Source organism: Anguilla anguilla, chromosome 2, assembly GCF_013347855.1.
Source record: "Anguilla anguilla isolate fAngAng1 chromosome 2, fAngAng1.pri, whole genome shotgun sequence".
Taxonomy (NCBI): Eukaryota; Metazoa; Chordata; class Actinopteri; order Anguilliformes; family Anguillidae; genus Anguilla; species Anguilla anguilla.
The window spans coordinates 13,023,378-13,035,643 of record NC_049202.1 but is presented as its reverse complement, the minus strand read 5'-3'; the positions used below and the strand labels follow the sequence as shown (position 1 = coordinate 13,035,643).

General features: G+C 42.6%; 1 protein-coding gene across 2 annotated transcripts in view; it reads left to right on the top strand.

Moving 5' to 3' along the window:
- fmn2b (formin 2b) overlaps positions 1-12,266 on the top strand; it is a 65,233-nt gene that overhangs the window by 5,095 nt on the left and 47,872 nt on the right. The window contains exons 3-6 of one of the 2 annotated variants that reach the window (XM_035406155.1): positions 3,690-3,856; positions 8,139-8,289; positions 8,777-8,788; positions 9,568-9,629. In XM_035406155.1, the coding sequence (XP_035262046.1) occupies positions 3,690-3,856; positions 8,139-8,289; positions 8,777-8,788; positions 9,568-9,629 (392 nt within the window). The remainder of the gene's footprint in view (positions 1-3,689; positions 3,857-8,138; positions 8,290-8,776; positions 8,789-9,567; positions 9,630-12,266) is intronic. The other variant, XM_035406156.1, reaches the window with a different exon arrangement.

Below are 12,266 nucleotides of genomic sequence, written 5' to 3'. Positions count from 1 at the left end.
ATCCAATGTGATTGTACGCATGTTCTGTGAAAGAGGCCCATTGTGTGCAGTGTGAATTTGTCTAAAAGAAGTTGTGGTTTTCAACATAATCCAAATAAGAGGAGCACATTTCTTCTAACAGTGAGTTCTGAAATCAGAATAACGTTTGCTTGAATTTTAGAGGTCTTACAAACACTGGGTTTAGGGATATTGCTTTGCTGACGATATAAATTTGGCATTTGGACTGTAAAATAATAACATTTTATTCTATATATTTTTTCCTTTTAAACTTTACTATCAAGCATCGTACTAAATTAAGATTACATACTTTCCTAAAGTCATACTTAGGAAAATACTATTTTATTTACTATTCCTTTGTTTGTTGTCATACTAGCAGCTTTGTATTGAGGTGTTATATCTCTGCTGCTGCTGTTCTTCTGTGCTGTTTGTGTGCAGTTGAAGATCCTTTGTAACCGGGAACGAAGGCCCCTCCTCCTGCAGTAACTGAGCTCTGCAGTCATTGATTGGGCTTGCCTTTGGGCCTTTGCATACTGATTTGACATAAATCAGTCACTCTACATCTTGAGATGCTGGAACGCCTTTTTCTAATCCCCACGTGTAGGAGAGAGTATATATACAGAGAAACGCTTGTTCTCAATGTGGATAGAATATTTTGGAGAACGATGTTTACATGTTGTATAACTGGCTGGATCGCACAAAGGAAGCAATCACCCTGGAAACGTGCTGATGGGATATCAGCGTTGGTGGGGGAGGGGTGTCAGAGCAGTCACAGCCCTATTAATGAAATGCGAGCTTGGCGACAACAAGACCCTCAATTAGACACCGTGCCTTGAAATGCACTGACTGTTTTAAAGCTGCACATTGTGGAAAAAGGCCCTTGTACTTTATTATGTCTGTAAACCTACCAAGCAAAATTTATTTTGCGTCCAAATCTAACATTTTTGTCTCCAAGTACTAGGCTGCCTTTGTTCAGTGGGATAGATTTGAAGATACAGTGTCACATTCATTTGAAATCAGAATGTTTGACAGATTGAAAAACAATGGTGCCTCACTGCAAAATGTGCATGTTTGGCTTCCATGTGTGTACCTTTCGTTTTCTCAGAAGAGTATGACTAATATGAAAACCTAAAACATGCAGCATGTGATCCTGTGTATTCCTATGAATCTTATGTAAGTGGGAAGACATTTAATAAATCTGAAAGCCCCCCTTCACCCTCGCTATTTGCGAATGGGACCGGTTTGAATTTGTCTGGATTTGGTTAGCATATATGTCATCTCCTGCCGTTGTGAACATTGTCCGATAAATCCTCACCTCTTGTCTTGGATGTCATCCAGGTTGACTCGCCGTTCTAGATGAAACGCAGTAACCCGGCAATATTTACACTGGGTCGAGGGCCTTCATCAACGTGTGTGCTCTGATCTGTTCACTGTCACACTGGGAGTGCAACCGTGCGCCTGAAATCCCCTGAGATCGTTATAGCCAGTTTTTCACTAATCCCCCACCGCTGCCAGACATCACATACTGTAGCTACAGTCTCCTGAGCTGCCAGAATATCTCACCCCCCCCCCCCCCCCCCCCTTCACTTAAACCCCGCGGAGCTGTGAATTATTTCGAGGAATAAATCTCAGCGACTGTCGTTTTAAAAGCATAGCTGCCGCTAATTTTACATGCGAGGCAGGGATAGGATAGCGCAGACGGTTCAGATCGAAGTTTTGGTGTGCATTTCCACGCTAACCCTGAAATTGACTAACGAGAGACCTGGAGCGGTATTAATTCAATTGGGCCTATTTATTGCCTGGTTTGACTGCAGGAAAGTGGGCGCTGTTACGATCACATTATGAGTGGCCCTACAGGTTAATTTGATTTGCAGTATTTGTAAACCTGTTTGCCACGTGGCGGTTTGAACATGGCTGGGACCCCTCAGTGTTGTGTTGCATTTAATCTTTTTTGATTTTGCTGGGCATCCATTCTTTCTGTCTTGGCTTTTTATTGGTTCATGGAAGAAATATTAGGAAGTAAAGAATAAACTTCATTCATCGATCACCGTTCACTTCATTATCCCACAATCCTCTCAGCTGCCCTGGATTAACATTTTGTGATTATCCGGGATTTTGATCTGCACGGCTCCATTTTTTTTCAGAACCAGGAATGTTGTGTGTGGGTTCATTTAAGCGGGAAAATTGGAACGTTTTCCCTGCACGGTTACATTGTTTATAAGCATGTGTACAGCTTCCCACTGGCATCTATACAGCTGGATGTTTACGGATGAGTCCCTGATAAATTGCCTCGCTCAGGGGAACACTGGCCATGCTAGCGTTTCCTGTCTACACATCTCATTCCCAAACCTCTTGGGAATTATGAACATTAAGAATTAATGCCCCCCCCCCCCCCCCCCCCCCCCAAAAAAAAATTCCTTACCATCCACAATTTCGGGTTAAGGATTTGAATATGATTAGGGATGACAGTATTTGAGATGCTCAGCTGAGAGTTGTGTAGCTAAATAAACTGTGGGGTGGTTAAATAAACTGCCCCTGGGTTTGAAACACAAGAGCTGTTACTTTTTTTCCTTTTGTGTGCTTATGAAACGGAAGGCACCGCTTCTGAATTGCAATTTTGTTTTTGGAGGGAAGTACAAATTCCGGATCAAGACGGGCCCTGCCAGCTGTAGCATAGAGGGGTTCATTATGAATTTTAACCATCACCTGCTCATATAATTCAGCAGTTTATCATATTGAGGAGCTTTGGAAGCAGTGAAATTACTGCAGCTGCTGACTCATTCCTCAGCTGAAGTGAAGACTCGCGACTGTCACAGATCTCTCTGCTTCTTCCTTTTCTGCAGTGAACCTTAAATTCGCACTGTGCTGTTCTCTCTCTCTCTCTCACACACACACGCGCACACACGCATCCATTCACAAACGCATTCTTGCTTCAAGAACAACGGTCATTGGCAGATAGTCATTTCGCTGAACTGTTGTTTCAAGTGTGTATTTTTATTTTATTTTAGTTATTGTTGTGCATTATGTAAAGGACAATAATTTGTTTCTTTTACTCTTATTTTCATGGGGATGGGATATACCCTGAAAATTACTACTGTTTAAATGTAAATGTTGCTTCTAAATGTTGTTTTCCTGGAAATCCTAATGAAAATGTTTTATGGGATGCAGTGTTTTCTTTACGGCTCTATACTAGCAGTCTTGTATGGGATGTACTGTTTTCTTTACGGCTCTATACTAGCAGTCTTGTATGGGATGTGCTGTTTTCTTTACGGCTCTATACTAGCAGTGTTGTATGGGATGTACTGTTTTCTTTACGGCTCTATGCTAGCAGTCTTGTATGGGATGTACTGTTTTCTTTACGGCTCTATACTAGCAGTCTTGTATGGGATGTACTGTTTTCTTTACGGCTCTATACTAGCAGTGTTGTATGGGATGTACTGTTTTCTTTACGGCTCTATACTAGCAGTGTTGTATGGGATGTACTGTTTTCTTTACGGCTCTATACTAGCAGTGTTGTATGGGATGTACTGTTTTCTTTACGGCTCTATACTAGCAGTGTTGTATGGGATGTACTGTTTTCTTTACGGCTCTATACTAGCAGTCTTGTATGGGATGTACTGTTTTCTTTACGGCGTTATTTCAGCTTTGGAGTTTGGTGCTCCTGCAGCTGATGTTTCTCCCTCCGTCTCTAGGGCGCACCCTGCTGGAGAAGTTCTTCCGGCAGCAGGAGGACACCCAGCCAGAGGAAGCGGAGAAGCTGTGCTCGCGCATCCTGGCCATGGGGCTGCTCCTGCCCTTCAGCGACTGCTTCCGGGAGCAGTACGGAGGCAGCGCCTCCCAGATCACCGCCAAGTTTGATGTGAGGAACCCGTCTTTGTATAGCTGATCTGCTAGCTTGCTGGGTTTTGCTTGTGGGTTTGGGTATGTTGAGGAGGAAGGAGGAGATCAGTCCCTTAACCTTTGACTGTTGGATTGTATGGAAGTAGTGAGGGCTAAGGTCAGATAGAGGGGATGTGATACGTGAAATGATTAAAATAACGTACGTGAATGAACGAGTGTAGGGTGGAATCTTGAAACAATGTGATACAGCTCTGTAGACCTTACAATAACAGTTTCATCTCCCTGAATCAGCAGGAGATGCACTGGAAGGGCCAAATTATCATGAATTGAAATTCTTGGCAGGGTCCAGCTCCCACATAACAGGGTGGGCCTTACAAGGGAGCTAATGGACACCTGAGAGTTCAAAGCGAGGAGTGTTTGCTGTCATGAATTTTCATTAATTTCAAGGCTTTCAATTTTATTACACTTAGCTGCAGTAAAATTTGAGTAGCCCATAGCAAAACATGCATCCTCTTAAACAAGTTAAATTAATCAACCAAAATAATATAATAAAATAACAATAAATTATATTTGATAGGATGCATTTCTCTGCAGCAATCTTAGTGCATGCCCTTGTTTGCTCCCCCAAATGCCCCAGAGACATACTGCATGACACCGTGTAAATCAACACTGATTAGATTTGCACTTATAAAATATTACGCGTCCAGTTTATTGAATTCCTGTTTTTCTTTTTTAATGCATGTTGTCAACCCAGGGAAGCATTCTCAGTACGGGCACTGTGCAGGATCAAAACTAATTTTGCAAAACAACAGAAGGGTGCGTTTTTCACAGAACGCAATACTTTTGCGTTGCTTTCATTTGAAATTGGTTTTGACATCCATGAATCCTTTTATCTTCATGGCTTTAATCAATTCACCTTAAAAATCTAAATGCCAATTAGCCTTGTTTTCTGCTCTGTGTTGTTCCATTTGATTCAACACTTGTTTCAGTGACTAGAAATGTCTTCCTGGATCGGTTTTGACCCTCATTAAGGCTGTTTTGTATCACTGCCAGTAAAGCGTCCATTCAGCAAGACAAATGCCCTGTGTGTACAGTGTGCTGTGCGTCTTGTTGGCCTGCCCCTTTTACGCTGTTGTGCTTTGTTTGTGCGGATGTTGTGTGGCACACTGAGTAGCAGGGACTGATATTATGTGGTGTGCTGTAGAAGCTGCTTGCTCTCCTGTTTCCTTATTGGGCGCATCATGTGACCTGCCATTCTCCGGGATGATTCACTGTCCTCTTGCTCTGCTATCCGTGTGGATTCACAGCTTTGCACCTGGATGTGTTTCTCTCTCTCTCTCTCCGCGCACACACACACACACACTAACTGATATAGCCATTTAATTGAACTGTTTCAAGGGATTTTTAAAAAAAGTTAATGCGATATACAGTGTGCATAATGTAAATGACCATCCTGAAGGCTGTGATTTGTTTCTTTCAGTCTTATTTTTATGGTACCTTTTAATGTGGGATCAGCCATGTAAATCACTGCAGCCTCAATGTAAATGCTGCGTCTAAATGTTGTTTTCCTGGAAATCGTTTGGTACGCATGCACATAAAGCGCGCGCGCGCACACACACACACACACACACACACACACATAGCCGCGCGCGCACACACACACACACACACACATAGCCGCGCGCACACACACACACACACACACACACACACACAGCCCCATGCGTATGCCATCTGCTGACTGGGTTGCGTAACACCCACACGTGCCCGGGGCTGACGTCGCTCGGATGCTGCAGCAGCTTCCGCCTTCCCTGAGCCTGACCAGCTGCTCTCCACTCCGCCATGAGGCAGAGATGGAGTACTGCAGTCGTTTGTCCCATCAGCATCCCTCTCTTGATTAGAGAGATCCTTTTATAGTTTTTATTATTATTATTATTAGTGAAACAAACAAATCACTAAATTATCATCTAGGTCAAGACTGAGAGCACAGAACATCTGAGTCTTTTACATTTGCAAAGGCTATGGGTCACAGTATGATGCTTTCACAATTTTACGATTTACAATTTTATTTTGTGTTTCAAATTTATCAAAATGTATCTGTCACGGTTCTTTTTCCCAATTGTAGCACCATCCAGATAACTCTTATTTATGGTTTATCTCAGTGGGCTCTACTGAGGTAAAATATCTCGCTTTCAAGGCAGACCTTGATATTGTCATGAAAGGTGTGATGAGAATGCAATATTCAATCCAACTATCGAAAGAAAAATACCATCCTCCTGAGAAATAATATGCGTTATTGTTCTTAGTGCCACGGTTTTTTTTTTCTCCCAGTATGATGGTGTTAAGGGGCTTTTCGGTCAGCAGAATAAGCGGCTTCTCCTGTCTGGGTATTCTGTGAAGATCAGTGTTAGGGCTGATCCTTCCCTTTTTTTGGACAATCCATAGTAATTAAGTGAGATTTGTCTTTCTCTGATTTGCTGGGTGTTCATAGAAACAAGATTTCAGAGTAAATGGGGCACACTACTGTTACTGTACCACAGTTTTTCTAAACCATGCGCATGGTGATTGGTCACATGAATTGGTGTTCGGGTGGGGAGGGGTTGTGATGGGTGTCTGGACCGAGTGCTGGTGTGCAGGAGATTGGACTCTGGATTTTACTGAGGCTTTTCTCCTGTACATTCTCACAACCCCCCTCTCCCTCTTGCTTGTGCCCGACTGGCCCAGCCATGAGACTGAGGCCCAATACTGCGTCTAAGCAGGTCTGAGCAGGGCCAGCCGTGACAGAGGCTGACCTGTGAATAATTGAAGGTCCTCTGGCTCCCTCCCTCCCCTTCGCGCACGGGCAGTGTTGTCATTGTGGAACCCGATCTGACTGCAGGCTGGTCGTTTTCTGGAAGCTAGGGATGGCCGTACGCCATCAGGGCCACTGGGGCTGTTAGAGGCTCCCTTCAGTGGGGCTGTGGAATTGCCTGTTTTAAATGTGAGTGGGACCCCTGTGCAATAGCGGGCAGCTTCGTGGCGAATCTTCTGAAAAGGCCGCTGGGATTTCGGGTTCATTTTTACCTGCTGAAGGAAGTGTTTACAGCATGAGGCAAGGAGACTGCTAATGCTGTGTGAGACCCAGCTGCACCTTCTGGAGCTCTCCTGCATTTTCGCCTGTGACCGATGCTGCATTTTGGATTGTGTCAGTCATTTTCTCCCATCTTCTCTCTGCCCGCTTTCATCTCGGATGAGAGGGGCGGGTGCTCCGATGCAACCGAAACTGCGGCACGGTGTCCCCGTCCGCTCCTCTTACTTCCTGTGATGACAAAAGAAGCTTGAGTCATCAGAGCCACACTCCGCGCCCCGGCTCAGCTGGGACCCGCTGCCGCCTGAATCCGGAATATTCCGCTCAGGGAAATTATGCTTTCTGGTGTATGGAGGGTCTGAGCAGTGGCAGGGCTGAGAATCCGACCCAGACTGCCCCTGCGCTCAGGGGCATGGCTCCCTTCTCCCCAGTGCCTGAGGCTCTCAAGGGGCTACTAGAGGTCACCCGGCACAGGAGGGGGGACGAGAGGGAGAGGCGTCTGGATCTGGCCTGGCTCAAACTGAAGAAAACTGTTCGCCGACAATGCAGTCTATTTGAGCACATGCAGGTCAGCTCTCTCTGTCTCTCCCTCTCTCTTTCTCTTTCTGTCGTTCTAGTCTGCTTTCCAGAAAGAAATGAATGGCTTGAATTTCCAGAGTCAGAGCACAGAGGGTTTTGACATGATTCATTGAGAATCTGCAATGCAAAATGTTTTGTGTGATTCCATCTGGATGTGCTTTGTGTCCATTTTCATTTTACGGATATCCCTTTGAGACTCCAGTTGCGTGAATCGTTTGATTTTACTGAGTATAACTATCATGTTTTGTAAAAATGATTCCTAACCGCTAGACCATTTTCAAATGACGTGGAATGAGATTTGGATATTTTATTTTGGCAAATAAAATATCAGTCATTAAATGAAGTAAGTAAATGTTAAAATTAACACGGGGCATCATCTGTAAATTCCTGTACCTGACTAAAGACTTCCCTGTTGGTCACTTGGTTCCACAGAAATTGTGAACTATAATACTTCCTTATAAAACTGAACATATTCCGGTATAAGCCAGCCGCGATGCTCTGAGAATTCATGTTATTGTGTCTTGGTCATTGTGGCTGTGGGTGAGTTCAGTATCAGTATCGCTGCTGCAGTGATTGAATGCGTGTCCTGGGATTAGCCCGTTGGGCTACTCTGCTAATCAGACGACCCCTTTTTTTTGTCCTGGTCTCCCCACAGCAAGACCAGCTCTACACCTGGGCTGCGGTCAGCCAGCCCCCTCACTCCTTTGAGAACTTTGAGGGGCGCATCCCTGGGCGTATCCAGGCCCTGTGGCCCCCGCAAAAGCCTGACGGGGACCAGAAGCCGGGGCTGCAGTACACTGAGGCCGGTATGTTGAATAATGTGTGAACACGTCACGCATTAGACAGAATTTAGGGTGTAACATACAGAACTTATCGCTGTGCCAAAACTTGAGCTGTTCGTCTCTCTTCATAGCCTGCGCAGGACTCTCTCTTTTTCGTTGTTTTGATTTCATTATTTTCTCCTTTTCTTGTTGCTGCTTTTAGTGGCTAGTTGAAGCCCTGTAGCTTTAGCCTTTGTTAGCTTGCAGATTTATGCACCCTGGAAGAAAGAGAATGAGAGCCCAAGTTAAGATATGCAGGATCGCTCTGTACCTTTTTAACTAAAGAGGTTTTAAGGGTAGGCTTCACTGCATGCTAGACAAATGTGTCTGGAGAAATATAGCCCTTGTTGCTGTGATCTTCGCAGTGCAGTCCTGTTTGTAAACTGGGCGTTTCAGAGGAAAAGACGACATAGATGGGGTTGTTTTTAAAGTGTGCTTTTCTTCTTTACTTCATGCAATAACGCATCTCTAGAGGATGAGGACGGTGAGTATTATTATACTTGTTGTTGTCCGTTTTGCGATTTGTATGTACGCAATTATTGTTCTCAATTTGAAGACAGAACTTCACTGAAAAATTATTTTTCTCTAGTCTTACAGTAATCGCAGCATTTTTCCATAATTTGATTAATTTGATGTTCTTGGGTGCATCTGTGCACGCCTTTGTGTTTGTATTTACACTGACTATAAGGAGCAGGGTTGCCCAGCAACATGGAATGAGTCACTGCCTGCTCGCTACATTGGCGCATTGAGATTCTCAGCACTGCTTATCTCCAGAACTTTCCCGTCCGTTCCCTCTAAGAAAACCTGTGCTTTCCCTTTAGGTGAAAGCCTGTGAGGTTTCATTTGATTTGTTTCAGTATCCATGGCTTAGCTTTGTCCAATTTCCAGGATGCGTTTTAAGCCTGTTCCCTCTATATAACATACATTTTACTTCACCGTTAAAATTGATTGTTTTAGGGATGTGGCTGCTTTTGAAATTCTAACATTTAGAAAAGTTTACCTGCAGTTTCATCACTGCAGGTCCTGCGTCTTCTCCATTCCTAATGCTTTCGAATGTTAAACCAACCAGGCTTTGCCATATGAATTATGAATATGTGCACTTTCCAGTTGAGCTGAAACATGCTGGAATGCCATTTATGAAAGCTAGATGAGTAACCAGAATGCCAATTTGGTACAGGGTACTGATCCTCCATAAAAGCTGCGTGTTATGTACTGAATTTGACATTTTGACATTCTTTCTTTCTCATTTTTTGTTCTTTTCAGAGCATCAATCGCTCATCCTGGGACTGAAGAAACAGCATAAAGACAGAGTATATGAGCTGCAGGTAAACAGTGTGCATGGGACAGGAAGCCGGACACTTACAGGTGTATTTACATTCCACCGGGAGGAAGATGATTGTCCTTCTTTGAGTAGTGAGGGGAAACAAATGTTTTTGTACCTTTTTGAAACACACTTACAAAGGCAGCAAAGAGGTGTGACCTGTTAGTTTACTGCAGGAATTGCCTCTTCAGGGTGTGGGAAAACAAATTTATTAACATCTGAAGTGAAAGTGCAAATGGAAAAGACCTTTATTTGTTGAAAATACCGTCCTCTTGTGGAGAAGATGATGTACTGCTAGTCCTTACAGTAAATATTACCCTTATGGTTCGGCTCCTCTGATGAAAAGACATTGAAAAAAGTTTATCCCCCTTCAGCTTAAAAGATTATATACATTATTATTAAATGGTAGCACATGGGTGGTGTTTGTTCTGTCTATACCCTTTATATATTTAGCCCCAATATTTGATTGGCTAATTCCCATTGTAGGGCCTGTTCCTAATGCTTCAGCATTCTTTGTCAATTTTGGAGAAGTATGGACTTGGCATTCGTGTCCTCTCAAATGAGCACAGCCTGCAGCTGCTTTGTTTCACTCTGCATTCCTGCAGTTAAAGCTGTGCAGTTCCTGCACCAGAGGACTGCATTACACGCGCAGGTGGTGCAGGCAGAGCACAAACTCACAACTTACCGGTAATAGCTCTTCTTTTATGAGGCAAGCGTGGTCCTGCTGCTTGAAAACTGTTCTGCCCGGGCAGCAGTATGATCAGTTATGTGCCACCATGTTAAGCAGATAGACAAAATCTGCGCTGACAATCATAGTTTGGTTCTTGTCTGTTTGGCTCATTACTGTAACGAAGGAGTGATTTTAGCAGTCAATAGCACATATGTGGCTTTTTTTATGACTTTGTCAAAGCAATATGCATTTCCGGTGTAGCTGATTTCTTACTGGTACGCTGTACATTTTGCAGAGATGGTCTCTCCCTGACTTGATTGCAAGTCTTTACATAAAGATTATGGTGTAATTTCCCCATTAGGGGGCAGCACCAGCTTACTTTATGAATGTAGCCACTTGGTTCAATTCAGTATGAACTGGCTACTGCATTCCATACAGTAGACTGGGCGTTGAAGTCTTTTTGTGTCAAAAGTTCTAGAATTCTACAGTTTGTTGCAGTATAATGTCTATGGGAGATTTTAAACGAGAAATCATAGTTATTAATAGTGTGATTACAATCATTTGGGACTTGACTCCTTATTTAACTCTTGGCAATAACATTTGAGATCCCACTGTGTCTTAACTAAAAATGTCAGCGACACTTTATAATTAAGGTAACGTGAATTGGCAATAGCAAATGTAGTTGTTAACTACTAACTACTGAACAGCTTTTTTAATGAATTTGTATTTTTAATTCTTGTTAACGACTACATTATTTAATGCCAATTCATATTGGAATAAAAAAACAGTTAATGTATTTGTTAATGCTTAACTAATTATGTTTATCCTGTGTTTTACGAATTTATAAATAATCATGTATCTAATACCGTAGTTAATGTATTAATTAACCGCTAATGAAGTTAATTTATTGTTTAATTGATGTATTTGTACATCATTAATTCATCATTAACAACTACAGTACTTAATGCAAATTCATATGACCTTATTGTAAAGCGTTTCCAAATTGTCATCCTGTTCTTATTGGATTTAATTTCCTTGAAGCTGTTCATAATTAAAAGGTAATATTAGCAGTTAGATAACATTGTGAAAAATCCATTAAAATCTAAAACAAAAAATATTTAAAACATTTTTAATTTGTCATTAATATAATTGATATACTAATGGGTTGCCACTTTGTCATCAAATGGGATGTTTTTGTCTTGGTTATTTTGTAGGAAAACTATCCTGCAAGAAATCCTCATCAGTTGCAGGAAATTGAATATGCTGGCATTAAATATGCCTGCAGTGGGGGAAAAATAATATTTATTTATAAGATTCTGTTTTGATTCATTAAATTGATAATTGTCTCACTTTGATTTGGTTCAATTCAGTCTATGTCCTTTTTCATGTTTTTATTGAATCCTTTTGTACTGAAGATGATGAAGCTGAGATAACTAAGCAGTAGAAATGGGGGGGGGGGGGGGTGGAAGAATCTATTTCATACAGTTCAAACGGTGAGATCATATCAGGTACATACATCAGCAGTAAGACTCCTCTGTTTGTGTACAGAAGGAAATTGTCTGCCGTGAGGGTCTGTAATGGCATCCTGGCCATCATTCAGCCAAAACGAAGGCAGATTTTTTTTAAAAAATCTATTGCAGTTGTAACTGTGCACCCACAACACTGTACTGTAACTGCCGAAACCCCCGTCAGCAGCCACATCGTCTGGTTGCTTTGACGCTCTCTGCTGCCTTCATCACTGTAGGACGGCACTTAAGGGTGGAATCTTCGGTTCCCCACAAGGAGCCATCGCTAAAACCCGGCAGTCTAGACTTTTGAACTTCCTCGACTTCTCTCGTATAGCTCGGTTACTTATATACTGTCGCCCCTGGGCTGGTTTCCTTTTCTGGAGCTGTGGTACATCACCACCTTTGTGTGTAATGAATTTGTATTGTGGACTGGCTGTAGACTCATAAGCGGCTCATCCTTAAG